We start from the raw sequence: 17,751 nt of genomic DNA on the forward strand, positions 1-17,751 counted from the left end.
CTTCATGGCAACCCCCATGAAAGAAAGTCTACTAATTTACTCAAATTTAAAGAAAGATTGGAATATCCCTTTTCTTCCCTTCAATTCAAGATCCCCATCAACTTGGGATCCAAGAAAATGTTAAAACTTTTGGTAGCATCCTGATTTCTTGCCTTTGTTTGTGCATATTCCCGCATGGGAAAGCTTTTGATATTCATCCATATCATGAGCACGTAGCAAGCTAGGTTGATATATGCTTGTAGAGAGAAGTCTCACTTAGAGATACTGTCTAAAAACTTCTCAAAATACGTTCTTTTCAGTTCTGAAATAATTGAACCATTAACTATGCCATGGTCTGCTCTGCTTCAAACTCTGAATTTTTCTATCATTTTAATCTCTTCTTGCTTGCTTAAAAGATATATCATCATTATGCTATTCCAATTACGTCCGGTTGGGTTTGATGGTGATATTTTGGGGTCCTTTCGTAAGCGTGAATGCCGGGACCATAAATATTAATCAAATCTCGTACCATTTTACTCATCATCTTTTTTATAAAATCATCATCTCTTTGTGTGTTTAATCATTACATTATTTTCGGCATAATCATTCTTGATGCTTAAAGTTGTGTTATCCATTGCTTAATTATTGCTAATCACATGAGGAATTTTTTCCCGTCTAAAACTGGAGGTGCATACAGGTCAAGTCGGTTAATCATACATAGTAACAAATGTTAGAATTAATAGTAAAAATTTTATAACAATACCAATTTTATTATTTATAAAGCTAATATACAATAATAATATAAATAATTACTATTAACAATATATAAAAAAGATATAACAATAATTATTGTTATTATTAAAAAAATTTTAATAATTGATTGTTGTTGTCAATTATTTTTTTTTTCAGCAATTAAAATTTTATTATAAAAACCTATGATTACAATTTTATAGCAGCAACATACAACAATTCATATATTGCTATCATAAACTTATGGTAATAAATTTTATACATTTAGCAGTAAAAATTGTTGATGCTAATTTTTTTTTTTTGTAGTGATATATAAGTTTGAATTCTTAGATTTTCACATTATTTTGGGTTGTAAGACATTATTTTGGGTTGTAAAATATCTCAAATCTCATCTTTATAGAGCAAGTTCTTATCGGATTATTTCGGATTATGGGTTGATTTGGATTACCCATTGAATCACTCTGAAAAAAAGATTTTATGCCAATTTGGATTTTGTGGATTATTTCAAGTTAAATTGTTAAAATTTTTTCAAAAAATTAAGTTTCTCCATTTAATTTTCAAGTTAATTAGGAACCTAAATAAGTTATTTTCAAGTCGGGTTGTATGAATTTCATTCAATTTTGTGAATAATTCGAATTTAATTCATTTTAAATTTTGTGCAAATTGAAATGAGTTGAATTAGACATATTTGGATCAATTTAGTGGATCAAGTATGACATCTATCCTAGTCTAACAAATAATTTAATTTTTTTCATAATTTCACAAATTCCAATCAAATTAAAACTCATTGGTGTACAAATAATCCAATGACATTCAATATTTGTTTCATGTATATTCTTCAAATCTATATGCTACTTTTTCTAAAAATTGGGTTCGAGTAATTTCCATTCCCCGAATATTGGTTGCCTGGAATGAACGTTAGTTAATAGGCAGCATAAAAATCCAATTTGAGTATTTGGAAGATAATTAAATAATTGGAAGCTAATGAATTAATACTCTGGCAGTTTCTGGCAATTACTGATCATGAGAACTCTGCCACAAATTATTAGTATGTGGTTTTATCTGGCAGTAATAGGCAGATGCTGGGGTCCTTGACAAGGATCTTAAGCATTATTGCCTAAGGCTTTATCATATATTGCAAATGAGAGAAAGAAATGCTTCCCTGAAAGGTATGGCTTGGGAATGAATATTGAAATCTGACAAATAGCATCACACTTAAAGGAAACTAAGTTGGTTACACACAAATCTCTTTCACCCCATATATCAACACACAGAGCAAGCTACCAATTTTCAACTTGGATAAAGAAATTGATTCTTATTGTTCAAATTCAAAGCTCAGACCTTTTGTATTACCAGACAAACTCTCGACCACTAGGCTACTGGCTTAATGTCATATGAGATATTAATAACATAGTCTTATTTGATATTATCATTTATATTGGTTGAGATAAAGAGATTCATGTTCAAATTTTACTTGTTAAGTACTCATTCAAGCTTGTTCTTGTTGTCCAAAGCTTGTTCAAAGTTACTAGTATTGCATATTATTTTGATAGAAACGAAACTATTAAATAAAAAAAAAAGTATTAAAATTAGATTGGTTCAAGTTACAATCACATAAATTGATGTATGAAGTGTGAAATTTACCCATTAACTTGAGCAACATGATAATCAGATTGGATTGGTTCAAATGCAATACCCTATTTGTGAACATCACCCATTTATCCCAAGGAAGGAGACAAATTAAGAGTGTGTATATAGTACAAATATTGGAAGCAGGAAAACATCCAAATATTGCAGGATTATGACAGTAAATGTTTATTTAATACTCATATCAATTCCCATTTTTGAATTGAAAAAGAATCATGATTTCAGATCATACAACTGGCTGCTACCGAGTAATCCCTATGATAATGGAACAATCCTAACAGGCAGCAATAAGGAACTCCTTTTTAATAAACCATATCAGCAATTACAGAAAACCAAAATAAAGATCGCTTTTCGACTTTGATTTAATCATAGAAATTACAAACTTAAAATCATTGAAACATTCAATTCCTAATTGCAGGTTTCTTTGGTTCAAAAATCCATCTTTGTCTCCCTGAGATGAAGTTGGTAGACACAAGACAGCATATCCGAAATTGCAGGTTTCTACTCTACAATCGCAAGTATATATATAGAGTTTTGACACTTGTTCTGCCACTTGAATGGCTTCAGAATTGTTAAGGGCAACAAGCAGTTGAACTCATCAAGGAAGTGTGCAGTTATTGTTGTTGAATTCTCAGCTCATCATCCCTGCAAAAATTAAATGAATGATTGGAACCAGTACAACTCTTGGCATCTCCATTGGAAAGTGGCATTCATAACACATGAAACTGATCCTCCACTTTATTCCTTCGCATATTATGAGCAGAAATATGTTTGCAAACTTTTTGCTTGGCCTTAGTCTACTCTGTGAAATACATGTAACTTGGATTTCGATTATAACTCTCATCTACTTTGTCCACCACGAGTGTGTTGCTAGACAATGAAATTGGAGAAACAGTTGTAGATGAAGTACACTCCGAGCTCTCATCATGGTGGGATTCAGAACTTGGTGCAGAAGACGAGCAGGTCATTTGTCTGACCACAAGACGTTTAGGAAAAATTCTTGTTGATGCATTGTTTTTTCTCACTTTTACTGAGTCATTTGTTGATGAATATGAATAAATACTGGCAATGTTATCTTCACTTTTCCTGGAAAATGGAATCTCTGATTCAGTATGAATTTCTTCCATCAGTCGGTTTTCCCATGGCTTGGCGGCCATCCACCGATCTAGCCAGCTCCATCCCAGGCTGCTGTCATCCAGCCTTTGATTCTTGACAGATGATGCTGACTTGTTTGTTCTTCTAGCTGGGCTTGCACATGATCTTGATTGCTGAAAGCAAGAAAAGAATGTGCATTCAAAAACTCAAAAACACAAAACTAGTGAATCTTAACCATTATCTTTCTTTATGATGCGATGTTATAGAGTTTACTTCTTCCAGTCTTAACTGCCTAGCAAGCCCTGTAAACTTCATTACCTGTTGAGAGGAGTATGCAATTGCTCTCTCTCTCTTGATGACTCCTTCTTGCCTCATTTGTAACTTTCCTCTAACTTCATCCACAGTTCCAAGACAATCACACCATCCTCGCTGCAAATTTTTAAGACAATATTATTCACATTAACATCACCTTCTCATTATTTTATTATAAAAGCATTCTAATAATGGACAATGGAATAAATTATGGAACATCGGCTGCAATTACCTCAGCCTGCTTGGTGGGATCAGCCATGTGGTGTTCACCCAATAATTTCTGCACAGCTTGGCCTTCTGAAGACATTCTGGCACCCTGTGCCCTCACTCGAGCCTGAACCCTGACAAGAGCTTGCATGCCCCTTAGTGTCACGGCAGCCTGCTTTCTTACCTGCCGACCACGAAATATAGCTTGGATCCTCACCACTGCTTTCAAGGCCCTCAATGCCCGCCTTGCCTGCAAATTTACAAAAATTTCCACAAACAAAACAAAATGTAACTAGCAGGAATAAATTCTAAAATACACATCAAATGCAACCAAATTACAAGAGAACATCTAATTGAAGTAAAGTGAAAATTCAGGAAATAAGTACTTTACAACAACTATAACATGATTCTGAGGGTGTACTGATTTTATAACTTAGCGTCCTAATCCAAGAGGATTACAAGTGATGGTTTCCAAGCAAATTATGTGATTATTTAAAGATAGAACGATTTGTAAGCAATTCTTCCCTTAGAAAATAGAGGAAATGAACACATTTGCAAAACAGATTTCCCAGTTCACACTCAACCTAGCAAAGCAGATTTATACATATTTGAGTGGAAATTACAAGTAAAAAAATTTTTAAGAACCTAAGATGTAATTTTAGTTCCTTTTTCTAGTTTACCTAACACGACAATAATGTGCTTCCTTGTTAGCTGTTACCTTTTTAGTTTTTAATTTTTAATTTTTAAAATTCCATCTTATTGTTCTTTTATCAGTTTTTATTGGAAAATAATTGAACTTAACTCATTAATCACCTAAAAGAAGAACTAGAAAATAGTCCCGGCCCCCCCAATCTGCAAATCAGCAATCTATAGCCTGCATTCCACTCCCGAATAATTCCTATAACGACGAAAAAACAAAAGTTAAAGAAAATCAGAAATAGCTAAATCAAAGAACCCCATTTTACCAACAAGCCTCGAAAAGCGGTTTGGATCCGGATTGCCGCCCATTCTTGTTTGACGACCAGGAAATCTCTCGGCGGAGCTCTGGCAACAGTAGCCATGGCAGCAGCGAACGCATGATCGAGGACCATGGAGGACTCCAACGATGCTACATGGACCCTTTTCAATTCCTTCGATGAGGATGGTCCGAACCCCTCCGATGAGCTCCTCCATAGCTTCCATTTCTTCTTGCCCTTGTTGTCCCTCTGTTTTTCCTGTATAGAGTCAAACCGAGAAATGAAAACAGTAAAGAAAAAAAAAATCGTTTTTTCGTTAGTTGAAGGGAAGATTACAAGGTCGGTTGATGGGAGCTTTTTGAGAGTGATTAGCGACTTGAGCCATTTCCCTGATGAGCCCATTTAGTGGAAAGATAACACTTGTGGATTCTTGAAAGCAGAAATGGTTCCCGAGAAGTGGTTTTTGGAAGCAGTAATGGGCAGTAGAAGCTAACGGGAGAAAGAGAGAGAGAGAGAGTATTGGATTTGAGGGCTTGGGATTTCAGGTATTGGTCGTTAATTGTTATTAGGGCAGAGAGCCGTTCGAAGATTGAAATTTTGAATGGAAAGAGGAAAATTTTGTTAACGGATATATGGACTTTTTGCCTCTTCTCATTACAATTACGAAGCTGAGGGAGAGACTCTTAATTAGGGGAAGATCACGATAATAATTGGTATTATTTAATATAATTTTATATTATTTAATATGAACTTAAGTTGCTAATATATATATATATATATATATATATATAGTTAAGTTCTCTATTACTATTGTCATTTTATTCTCATATAAATAACTATTCTATTCATTTTTTTTCTATTATATTTTATTTTTTAATCCAAAATTAACTATTGCATTTAAAAAATAAGAAGAATTATTTTTTTAAAAATTTTATCCTTATCTCTACTATATATAATAAATATTTATATAATAAATAATTAAGTGAAATAAAAAATAATTTTTAATCAATTAATATTTATTAGTATACTTATATAAAAATAAAATTATCAAATTATTTCATCAATCATAGTACAAAACTCAAATGTGACTGATAAAAATTAAAAAAAAATAATAAATTTATATAGAGAAATAACTAAATTAAAACTTAGTATATAATTTTTGAGGTTCAATCTAATTATGACTAGGTTCCAATATTTAAAAAAAGAAGTCGGGAAACTTAACATTTCTTGTAAAATCAATTAATTCTTTTTTACTAAACCTTTGCAATTTACTCCAATGCTAGGTATAGGTGCAAATTTTTAATAAACTACGTAGTAATGTAAACATCGAAAGTTTATTAGTGAACTGCCCATATAATAGGTGAAGTCTTCTCTTCTAATAATTTAATACCAATAAATCTTCTAATTTCATTCTTAAAAAAAATAATAATCTTCTAAACCATATGTTGAAACTTGAAACTTATTTTATTATATTTAAATTTTTGGAGACAGTAAAAGAAAAATTTACAAATAAATAATAGATGACACACGTATATGATGAAGGTTTAAAAAAAAAAAAAAACAAAAACAAAAACAAAAACAGTATTGGGTTAGTCCAGTCGCTATCCCTTGTAGGTTACCTCCTAGCTTCGAAATAGAGGCTCATATCCAAAGGGCAAAAGAACTGCCACAGTCTTGAACATAAAAAACTTGGAATTATTGTGAATGTCTACTACTTATTACAAACTAGGAACTTGTAATCTTGGACTTGGAAGCCCCAGATAAGCAAGTCTTGGGGGTAGGTAGATTTGTGAGCTAGGTCTTGGTGAAGGAATTGGACCACAAGTAACGAAGGATTTATGTACAAGCCTTGGGGATAAATTCACATGCTCAAGTGCCTGTAATTGTAGCTCTGCAGGATATTCTCTTACACAGCCGATGCGAGGCCCCGCTCCAGTGCTCCATTTGCAAGACAAGGGCTTGTGTAGATCAAAAACTGCACTAGGATTATTCTTAGCCGTGGGACTTTGCATGTTTTCTTCATTAGTATTGTCTTTTGTGTCCACCTTTGCTTCCTTATTACCTTTTGAAATGGAATTGGCTTTGTTGGGTTGTCCTTTTGCACCCACATCTTCAATATTTTGGGTGGCTTTTAATTTTATGCTCTCCAATTTGGGCTTTTCATCTCTACCTTTAGTAGGTGGGATGTCATCGTCCATGGGACATTTCTGCATAGACAATCGTCATGATGAGCTTAATGCATGGAAACGTATAAGATTTTAAATTCCTAACATATATAATCCGACTAGTAACAATGAGAATTTTTCTTCCTTATTAATCAGGGTTTAATCCTTCTATAGACTATACTCTAAGGTTATTTTAAATATTATAATTAAATACACCAGATTAATATGGGAAAGTGCGCCAATATATATATATATATATATATATATATATATATATATATACCTTAACATCTGTCAAGTCGATATTTTGCTCCTCCAAGAAGTTAATGAACTCCAAGAAATTCTCTTCTGATGGGCGATAATGACCACTGTAGGACCATACAGCCTGAAGGAGACAAGAAAAGAGAAATTATATATAAGGAGAATTTTAATGGGTTTTCTAGTCACCTTACGGCCAAAATTTTGTGTATATGTATATACGTATGCACCTCAAGAACCCCATTATGTGCAACCAATCTGCCAGCTGCAATGGCAGCACCACCAGCTAAAAAACTAGAGTGTTGAAATCGGCCTTTCTCCTTCTTGCCTACATACATTGTCCGTGATGCACTCAGAACAAATATCCACTTGGTTCCTTCCACAGTTTCCACAGGCTTTCCACTTTGTCTGTAAACTAGCTTCCCTTCCACCACCATCACTTCATACGCCTCCCTCTCTTTCTGCAACACACAGTCAATTACATTTTAATACAACATGTGTGTGTGATATTAGCAACGAAACTCGAAATTTTCAATATAATAAGATTTTTAGTTTAAATCTCACCTTGAATGAGGAAAAAAAAAAAAGGTCTACTATTGCATGCTAATGTGCAAATGAACGTCTATAGAGAACAGTTCATGAAAAGAAATAAGAATACAAAACAGTTCTTATGATAAGAAATAAGAAAAGTTGACCAAGAGAAAACTGTGTACAAGTCCACTAAAAGAAGAATAGAAAAGTCAAAACGCGTATAGAAAATCGCTTTTACTAGGTTAAGCCATCAAATTATATAATAGAGAGAGAGAGAGAGAGAGAATTTAATTAATAATTTAAATAATTAAATATGCTTACTGGACCAAGATATTTGATGCATTGACGTTGTAATACAGTCCTGGGGCATGTCTCGAGATTGACTTCTTTCCCATCTCCCACGTCCAACCTTTATTTTCACAAAGAAGTTGCCAAGAAGTTAATGGAACAGAAAGAAAGATAAAGAAAGAAAATATTAATTCATTCCACTTCATATATATGGCATTTTCTTGATTACCAGTAGAAGAATGGTTGTGAGCTCTCACTAGCAAACCACACATTATAGTACAAGTGCAGATTGTGGCCATATCTATGTCTTGGATCAATCTATTCAAACACAAAACAAGATCAATTAATTTTATTATATCTATCAACTTGAATTCAATTCATGCACACTTCTTCTCAAAAAAATTTCCAGTGAAATCATGTATGTATAGATAACGATTTTGTTCTAATTATTAATTGCAGTGAATCCTACGAATGTGTCACCATGGTCATTGATTTTAATAAATTTATTATACATATATCAATTTCATCCCATAATTTCCTTCATTTTGAAGTGGACTTACAGCTTCTAGCCAATGTCTTAAAGCTAACTGCCGAGCCTTTTCATCCTTGGACAAGCCCTTTGCAAACTGTACCAAGAAAACATGGTTGTCAACTTCTAATAAGATACTAATTAATCAATCTTGAATTAACAAATTTTATTTAAGAAATATATGTAGTTAAAATTTAATCAGATTCAATGAACAATTTGCATAATTAATCTCAAATAAAATTGAATAGTAAAAAATGATTCATATATCAATCACGAGATTAAATTTAATTATTGTCATAATGAATGAATAATTTGAAATCGTGTGCGAGTCATGCATCTTATCACTATATTTTCTGTACGAACTTTTATCTCTAATAATGTAGACACGTAATGTCAACTATATGTCATGTGTAAAATGATTTTAGCACTAAAAAGAAAGCTAATATGAGTACCTTAGCTACCCTGGTCCTAGCTCGTGCCCATCTAGAAACAGCGGTTTCTGATCTATCAGAATCAAAGAAAGATATAGAACTCCGCCGCAGGGTGGCAAAGTCCAATGCTTTCCACCTATATATAGTAGAAAATCACAAAATCAATGAGAAAATTTGAAGTCGCAAAATCTCTTGAATAGGAAACCAAATGATTGCTAATTAGTAGAACAAACGCATACCAGAGCTCCTCCACAACCACGGCACAGTCTGCGAGGTTTCTGCGAGTCCGGTAGCTCTTGTAAACTTTCTGCAAATTAGTTGCTGCTGCATCAAGCTCAGTAGCAGGCCTTGGAGATGGCATGTACGAAGGTTCAGGTGAAGAACCTGTGGCATCCACATTATTGACCAAGCCATAGTTCTTGCCTTTTATAGCAAGATTTAGATTCTTGAATGAAAATGCTGTTTGACCCAATTTTGCAGTTGACTTCTTTTTCTTGAAGCGTATAGATTCTTCTATGAGCAGAACATTGTGGCCATGATGATCAGATTCTTCAACATTTTTCAAATCCCTTTTCTTGAAGCCTATACTTCTTAGTGTTTCTCCATCTTTTGGTTTGAAAGGATCAACTGATCTGACTGTAATCATTTCTACTGTATCTGCTGATCATGATGAGAAACGACTATGAATTTCTGCTCTTTCATGATATAATAATGCAACACATTGCCTGATGAATGTTTGTTCTTTTAAATTTTTTAATATATATAAAGGAAACATTCAAACTTAATTAGATCTTTTTTTGTCGAAGACTTAATTGGATTAACCATGACCAAAACAGACCGGTTTGATTGAATTCTGCAAGTTTAATCTCCTCTCTATACGTCAAATAGTCAGCATTTTGAATTTGACCATAGCTAATGGCGTCTAAAAAACTTTAACATTTCTTTCTTTTTTTTTTTTCCTGTGAAAACCCAGAATCAAATTGCATGTTTGAATTGAAATTTCAACAAAACCTTGTACAATCTGGCATTCCATTATATATATATATATATATATATATATATATATATATATATATATATATATATATAAAACAGAGATAATCAGTTCTGAGCATAGCAAGAAACTATATTCTTATCACGCGCGATAATGATTAAAAGAAAGTGAGAATGATACAAATGAACTTTAGTTTTTGGTGACTTCATGACTGTAATAATATCTCGAATTTGAGTTTCAATCTAACTCAAATAAACTAACAAAAAGAAAAGAAATCGAGAATGATAAATGAATATACCTGTAATATCCAGTCTCTGATATCTACAAACCAGAAAGCTTTTGATTATGACAAGTAGTGAAAAGAAAGAGTTTGGCAACTTCTCATTATCAGGGCCTCTCCCCTCCTTTATATACTATACTAGTGATGCACCAAACATCTGGTTGGAACACTTGGACAATTATTGAAGAAAATGGACGCCCAGGGTTGAATGGAAAGAACGAAAGAAAGAAATTCATAGTTAGTATTTAAGAAAAAATAATATATATCTTTAAATATATTAATTAATAAATGTTAAAATTTAATTTAAAATTAAATTTAATATATTTTAATCATATAAATTCTGAAATAATTAAACAATATTTTTCTAAAATATTTTTTAATAGTATTTAAAAATTATTTTTTTTTTACAAAAATCAAAACCTACCAGTGTGACTTGAAAATTATAGAAGCACGAGGAAGACGAGTTTGAACTTGAAGAATTCAAAGTTTTGATTGGGAAAGATTAATTTTATGATTTTTTTTTGGAAGCTAAATGTGATCAACATTGGAAAAGTAGCAGAGCATAGTTTCTTCCTCCACCCCTCTTGTAAACAGAAGAAATAAGAAAGAATTAGTCAAATTTTAAGAAAATAACGTATACGTACGTAGCTAAAGATTATGTACTGCATGTTTACCTGAGAGAGTAGTCTCTGTCAACCAAGAACCTTCTCAGAAAAACTACAATACGAGAATATATATAAAAAAAAATAATGAAAATAATTAATTATATTAATATAAATATTCAACAAATAAGTAATTAGAGAATATTAATTAGAGAATATTTTACTTAGACCCATATCATTAAATATATAAATTTCACTAATTTTATATGTATATTGATTTCACCTGTCTTGAGTTTATGGATCAATTTCAGATAAGTTTTAAGTTATTGTTTTATTAAATATTTTTCATACTTATTTAAAATTATAATTATGATTTTCATAAATGAATTTGTTGATGTCATTAATACGTAATTAATAATAAGGAAATGGAATCACTTGTAAGAGAAGGCCAGCACCATTGGATGATATGCAAGGATTGTATGGTGGTCGGCGGACAGAGAGTCAAAGCCTCACCCATATGAAAGCAGGTAGCGTTAATTGCCTAATATGTGTTCTTTGATTAAAATATGTACTCACATAAGTTTAGCAACCTTAATTATGTTAGGAAAGAAGCATTCAAACAAACTGTAACATTTTTGGCTTAAAAACGCAAGAAACAGAGACCTCTAGCTTCATGCTCATAAGTGTGTTTATATGTTGACTCCTAGGACGGTGGCAAAAAACAATCAAATCAGTGCCAATCACATGATTCTCTTCGTGTTAAGTACAGACGGTTTGTACCTTTAAATAGACTGTGTTTACACATTTCCTTCTTTAGTAATGATAGCTCACTAAAGGTAGAAACACATGAAATTTGTATATTGATTTACAAATTATCTAAATCAATTAAATTGGAAATTCATAAAAAAAAAGGATATATATGTATATGAACATGTGGAATTCTATGAAAAAAGAAGAAATAAAAAAGGTAGAAACACATGAAATTCGACCACCTCGCTCATTGCCAATTTCAGAAGAAATTCAAAATAATTACGACTTCTATTAAGTGGAAACATATATGTATATATATGCTTTCTCTTTTATGATCATGATGCTTCTACAAGCCGTAAACATATGTCGAAGAGAAAGTCAGAAACCCATGCAATACATGTAAAACACAACTGCATGGTCAACTTTGTTCATATTTTTAGACAAAATATATAAAACTAAAATATGTCAAATTTTAATTTTAAATCTATTTTTTTTAATATATATATTTAAAAATATTTTTTTATAATTTCTACCGGCCCGAGGCCCGTTTCCATCACCATCACATGACATGAAACATGATATCCCACTGGGCCCTAGAAATGCGTTTAAGTAAGACAACAAATGATATTGATGTGACTAGCATCCGCACCGTCCACTTCTGCATGTGGGCAATCAACCCCACTTTCAAAACGGCCTGGATCAACCTTTTCCAACAAAGGTACTGTTGATTAAAGAAGCAGTGACGTTTTTGGCGACAAATTTCAATGGCAGAATCAAAACCAGACCCGGCAAAGTCTCCATCAGGTATTATTGGTATGTGAACACTTTGCTGAACATGTTAATGACAGATGATTCATTGATTCTGTTGAAGATAACTAAATCTCTCGACAAGTTATGTTAGTTTCATGAGCTTTGCAAAGACCTGATCTTTTGTTATTGTAATCCTTCATATGGGTTGATTCATTTGCTGTTGCTGCATCCAAGAAAAAATGGAACTTGGAGGGTGGGTGGGGATTCCTTCTTCTCGAGTATTGACAATATCTTTTTTTCCACCCATCAAGGTGGATTGACTTTTTGTTTTTCTGGTTGTCTGTGGAGGTTTCTTGTTTTTTTTATAATGTCTTAAGAGAATGAATTATTTTCTATGTTTAACGATGCTATTTTGTTGTTCCCCCTCCTGAAACAATAAGGATGTTTTAAAGCCATATTTTTTATGTAAAATCCACACCTATAAATGGAAGCCTGTGAGTGTTTTTCCATGTGAATGTTGTAAGAAATTTTTTAGGGTGAGGAAGGGGACCCTAAAATTGAACTTTAGAAGTAGAAGAACTGAATCTTTGAGATTTTTTTTTTTGTTTTTGGTTTTCATATGAAGAAAAAGATGAAAGAGCCAAGGAAGAGATTGAATCAATAATTCAAATTCCTGACCATCATAAAGAAACACATGGAACAAGTGATGACATTGATGAAAACACCTCCACAGATGAAGTCAGAGGACCAGGTGTGTTTGAACGAGTGAAGGAAGAGGTTGAGGCCCTTGTTGAAGCAATTCATCCTAAGAAGGATGAAAACCACAAGACATCTTCCTAGAGAGGAAATGAAGTAAGTTTGTGAAAATAAGATTTTTGTTGGATTGAAAGGTGGAAGTTGATGTTGTATTCTTGATGATTTTCAATTGCTTTGATATTTATATGTTTGCTTCAGTTAATTATTTAGATGAACTTGGACATGGTAGCTTGTATCATTGTTCCATTGTTTGATTTGAAATTGAAAAACTTTATTTCACTTCCTTTTTTATTGTTAATTTTCTAATTTCAATTTAAAGCATACACATGCGATCATTATCATGAATTTGATACTAGATTATATTTTTCAAAGAAAGAGTTAAGTATTCGATTAAAGCTTTTCACCTGAAGAGTGGTCAAAAGCTTTCGAACTCCAGTAAAATGTTGAAGACTATGAATTTTGGCTCCTCTCAGGGCCGTAAATGCACAAATGAAGGCATAGCAGGCTGCATTACTTGCTGTTAGCTTTAGTGATCAGATGTGCTCTACGTGGAGGTGTCCATGAGTTGACACTGTGTAGTATAGCTTTGCTAAATAAGTTTAAAACCTTTAATCAAGCCAAATAGTAGGTGTTTGAGATTGCTTCATTTATAATATGAATTGCATTGTTTTCTTTTTGTGCCTGGTTAGCCACCAATTACTGTTTCTGGATGCAAGAACCATTATTTCTGTCACACTTTGTTCAATATGGTATGGTGATGGGGAAATTGATGAAAATAGACACTTGTTTTGTTCAATTAATTGGGTGTTTGGATGATGCAGATATATTAAATGGTTTGCGGTTCAGAAAAATCAGGGGAAAGAAAGTATTGAGTGGCACTGGCTATCAAATTGCTGTGATATGTAATCATGGGGATTTCAGTTGTGTCCTACATTGTATCTCACTTTTGCTGCTGAGAAACACTGAAATTGAATACCTTGAACAAAGATCATATATACATCTCTGTTTTCAATTACAGAGCAAACTGGTTTACCACACACACCCCACGCCACCACACCCACCCCAACACACCCCCCCCCCACACCCAACCCCGCCTTCTCCTCTCTCTCTCTCTCTCTCATTTTGATGGGAAGAATACAGAAACCAGCACTTTAGTTTGTTGCGTATCTTACTGAGAGAATGGTTGATTTCTGATATGATCATATTTTAATATCTAATAAATGTTTAATAAGTTAAAAATTGGTATAATTGATGCACTATCATTAATTAGACTGAAAAAGGTGCACTAATGACATCAGAAATATTTATTGGTTCAATTTTACTAGAATAGTGATATATAATTTGTATTGTATCTGTAACATGTGGCCTCAATTCAATTAGGTTCTCTAGTTCAATTTGGCTACAATTGAGATGTATAATTTGTTTGCATGTATAGACATGGCACAAGTGCAGCAGATAGGTTTTTTGGTTCAATTTGACTGGAACTGGCATATGGAATTTGTATGCACCCGTAGAATGTGGCCAAAATATAGCCTAGCAACCAGAGTATGTTAATTATGTCTTGGCATTGTGTGATAATTTCTTTAGTAAATGTTTCTTAGAGAAACTCCTGACCATGTGAACCCAGCAGACAGTCATATATGTAACATTTTTCCTTGCATTATTACATGAATGTGGTTGATGTGGTTTGAATCTGTGACCTGAATATAACAATGGAGAAACCTTATTGAGGTCCTAGACTCTTTGTTCTAGTGCAGCTTTACAGTGTAATGTGAAAATTCCTGGTACATCTATTCAAGGAAAAAATAATAACTTCCAGTCCTGAATTTTGATTGGACAAACAGTTTTTGGATGGAGAAGCATAGCATAGCCAAAATGCATAATAACATGTTTTTATCAAAGTCCTCTTTTTTCTTTCTTTATCGGTGAAAAAGATATGCTGGCTGGGGATTGTACAGCACATTGAATGATCAAATCACTCTAATCTGCACAGATATCAATGAATATTTTCTGGACCAATTATATAGCAATTTATTTATTAAAGGCACGCACTTTCCTTTTACATCATTTCTTGATATTTCACTGAATCTTTTATAAAGTCCCTCATTTTGGAAAATTCTCTCTCATACGCACATGCCCAATTGGAGAATATCACACCATGCGCGAGTGGTACCTATCAGGCTATCACCTACACTCACCAGCTGAGGAGAGAGACATACCAAGGATTGGTGTATCAAGGGCTTGCTTCAAAGCTCACAGCTCAAAATTGAATAATTGTATATGCTTGCTTAGCTGCTGCTACCTGGTGTTTAGCAGCAACAGATTCTTAAGTTCTTAAATCTTAATGATGAAAAATGCTGATAGTGTGTCATGTAATGGAATCAAGTTCCTCATTGAATATGCACATCTGGAGATACCAGAAAGGTTTCCAGGACCACGAAAGGTATTTAATTGCCATCATAGCTGATGGTCCAAATGGATGGTGCAGATCCGTTCATCACACATCCTCCTGCATGATTCCCACCGTCCAACCTGTGAGAGGTTGACCCTAGTACTCCTTATTTAATTTACCAAGTCATTAAAGATCCTATGGCAGCCCTGCGTAACTGAGACATTGGTGCCTTTTTTTTATTTTTTATGTAAATGGGTCCCTGCCAGTGGATTTTATGCGAATGAAACTATCAGGGAAAAAAAAGCTTTGCAGTGCAGGGGGTAGCTAAGATTTTATTTTGTATTATCATCAGTGATTTATGGAGTTCCTGCAGATTTTTGCAGAGCCCTCAAAGGCCAGAAGAGGAACTGTTATTTTGTTGAAATGGACAATCTCCTAAAGTGCTTTTCTGGGCTGATTTTGAGAGAGAAAAAAGAAAGTACAGAGGGGCTGGCTTGTGTTGAAAGGTAAAGAAATCAAAGAGTAGAGAAGGAAAAACAGAGAAAACAGATTGAAGATAAGAGGATAAGGTTTTTCAAGTGAGTTGTCAAGTGAAGAGAAACTTACAGGTGTTTTCCACTAATTTACAAGAAACTAGAATCACTTGTATGTGAAGCAATATCAGTAGCTCTACCACTACCAGTACAAGTTAAAAGAAGCAAAGGAGAAACCCAAGAAAATTTTTGAGGTTCTGTGGGTTGCTTTTTGGGAAACGGGACTGAATTTGTTAGGATTTTCCTACCGCCATATATCCCAGCAGAGCTCATACGTGGCCACCCTAAGTGTGTGAGTGATCAAAAGCTTCCCTCTTTCTCTTTCAAAATCATCATAGTCGCCATCATCACTGGAGGTTCTATGCAAATGGAGGCAACACTTTGTTGTTTTGTATTAGCACTGCAAATAGTGAGCTTTGTTTCTGGGACAAGCAGGCCTTTTGCATCTAATGATGTTGTTGGTGTCAATCAACCAGGTTTAGCTACTTCTCTCTTCCCTTTGAAACTCAATACTACTTTATTAGAACTCTATTTTTTGCAATGATTGCACCTCTCTGGTTTTAGCTCCCACTAAATAGCATGTTCCCTCCATTAATAATCTTCACTTTCTAGTTGCAATTTTATTTTCAACGCTTCTTTCAACAATAATTATTTGGATTTCCAATTCATTGGCTTGGCTTCATCTCATTACTGGAAACTTGTGATTTTTTTTTTTTTTTTTTTTTGTCTTACTGTTATCACAATCAAATTTGGTTAGTCGTAATCTCTGCTTCAGCTTGCAAAATTACCACATTCAAGTACTAACAGAAATTAAATGAATGATCATATCGCAGGCCAGAGTTCAGAGTCTTTACAAGTTCTTTTAGGCTCAAACTCAGGCTCCCAGATGGGGTCTAAACAGGCATTGTTTCTCTCTCCCATGTTATGTAAATGTTACGTTAGGTTTACTTTCATAGGAGCTTGGATTAGTGTTAATAAAAAAAATTTAGAGTTGTGGTTCTTATTTGAGATGTTTAATCATCCTTTGCAGGATATTGAAGGCTTGGGAGAAGTAGCAGGATTCAATAAAGAAGCATGTTCTAAAGGATTGAACAAAATTGGATCAAGTCCACCAAGCTGTGAACACAAGTGCTTTGGTTGCACTCCATGTGAAGCCATCCAAGTGCCAACAACTAGCAAGACCCATTATCATTTGGGTGTCAATTATGCAAATTATGAGCCTGAGGGATGGAAATGCAAGTGTGGCCCCTCATTCTACAGCCCATGAGCTACTTTTTTTTTTTTCGTTCTTTTAATGCTTGAGATGATCTTGTCTTCCTTTTATTTATACAAATTTCTCATTCATGTTATTATTAGTTCCAAGTAATCTCTGTTGGTACTCAGGATGATGATTTTTTTTTCTCTTTTTTTTTTTTGAGTGCTACAACCTATATGGTGAAGGATCCTTGGAAGTACCTGATATCATTTAGAATGTTGCCTTTTTTTTGTGTGTTATTTTATCAATGGCTTGATAAGCAATGATTAATTTTTTATTTCATAATGTAAG

General features: G+C 33.4%; 4 protein-coding genes across 6 annotated transcripts; 2 read left to right on the forward strand and 2 right to left on the reverse strand.

Moving 5' to 3' along the window:
- Positions 1–2,541: 2,541 nt before the first annotated feature.
- On the reverse strand, positions 2,542–5,608 carry LOC110634051 (protein IQ-DOMAIN 6-like). 2 transcript variants are annotated; one of them, XM_058150717.1, is made up of 5 exons: positions 5,283–5,608; positions 4,956–5,204; positions 4,175–4,240; positions 3,790–3,900; positions 2,542–3,644 (listed from the first exon to the last, which is right to left on the reverse strand). In XM_058150717.1, the coding sequence occupies exons 1-5, from the start codon at positions 5,346–5,348 to the stop codon at positions 3,174–3,176; spliced, it is 963 nt and encodes a 320-aa protein (XP_058006700.1). In that variant the 5' UTR covers positions 5,349–5,608; the 3' UTR covers positions 2,542–3,173. The 2 variants fall into 2 exon arrangements, with proteins under 2 accessions (XP_058006700.1, XP_058006695.1); XM_058150712.1 differs by having other exon boundaries at positions 4,016–4,240.
- A 930-nt stretch (positions 5,609–6,538) lies between these two features.
- Positions 6,539–9,794, reverse strand: LOC110634093 (IQ domain-containing protein IQM1). The gene is made up of 8 exons (XM_021782995.2): positions 9,388–9,794; positions 9,170–9,284; positions 8,749–8,814; positions 8,418–8,506; positions 8,222–8,309; positions 7,600–7,830; positions 7,395–7,496; positions 6,539–7,153 (listed from the first exon to the last, which is right to left on the reverse strand). Exons 1-8 carry the CDS (start codon positions 9,792–9,794, stop codon positions 6,665–6,667), a joined length of 1,587 nt encoding a protein of 528 aa, XP_021638687.2. The 3' UTR covers positions 6,539–6,664.
- Positions 9,795–12,406: 2,612 nt separating this feature from the next.
- On the forward strand, positions 12,407–13,563 carry LOC110634094 (uncharacterized). Of its 2 annotated transcripts, none has more exons than XM_021782996.2 (2): positions 12,407–12,587; positions 13,150–13,563. In XM_021782996.2, exons 1-2 carry the CDS (start codon positions 12,539–12,541, stop codon positions 13,362–13,364), a joined length of 264 nt encoding a protein of 87 aa, XP_021638688.1. In that variant the 5' UTR covers positions 12,407–12,538; the 3' UTR covers positions 13,365–13,563. The 2 variants fall into 2 exon arrangements, with proteins under 2 accessions (XP_021638688.1, XP_021638689.1); XM_021782997.2 differs by having other exon boundaries at positions 12,407–12,578.
- Positions 13,564–14,376: 813 nt separating this feature from the next.
- On the forward strand, positions 14,377–17,717 carry LOC110634058 (uncharacterized). Its single transcript, XM_058150722.1, has 2 exons — positions 14,377–16,681; positions 17,039–17,717. Exons 1-2 carry the CDS (start codon positions 16,567–16,569, stop codon positions 17,470–17,472), a joined length of 549 nt encoding a protein of 182 aa, XP_058006705.1. The 5' UTR covers positions 14,377–16,566; the 3' UTR covers positions 17,473–17,717.
- The last annotated feature ends 34 nt before the right edge of the window (positions 17,718–17,751 follow it).

Source organism: Hevea brasiliensis, chromosome 1 (assembly GCF_030052815.1).
Source record: "Hevea brasiliensis isolate MT/VB/25A 57/8 chromosome 1, ASM3005281v1, whole genome shotgun sequence".
NCBI lineage: Eukaryota > Viridiplantae > Streptophyta > Magnoliopsida > Malpighiales > Euphorbiaceae > Hevea > Hevea brasiliensis.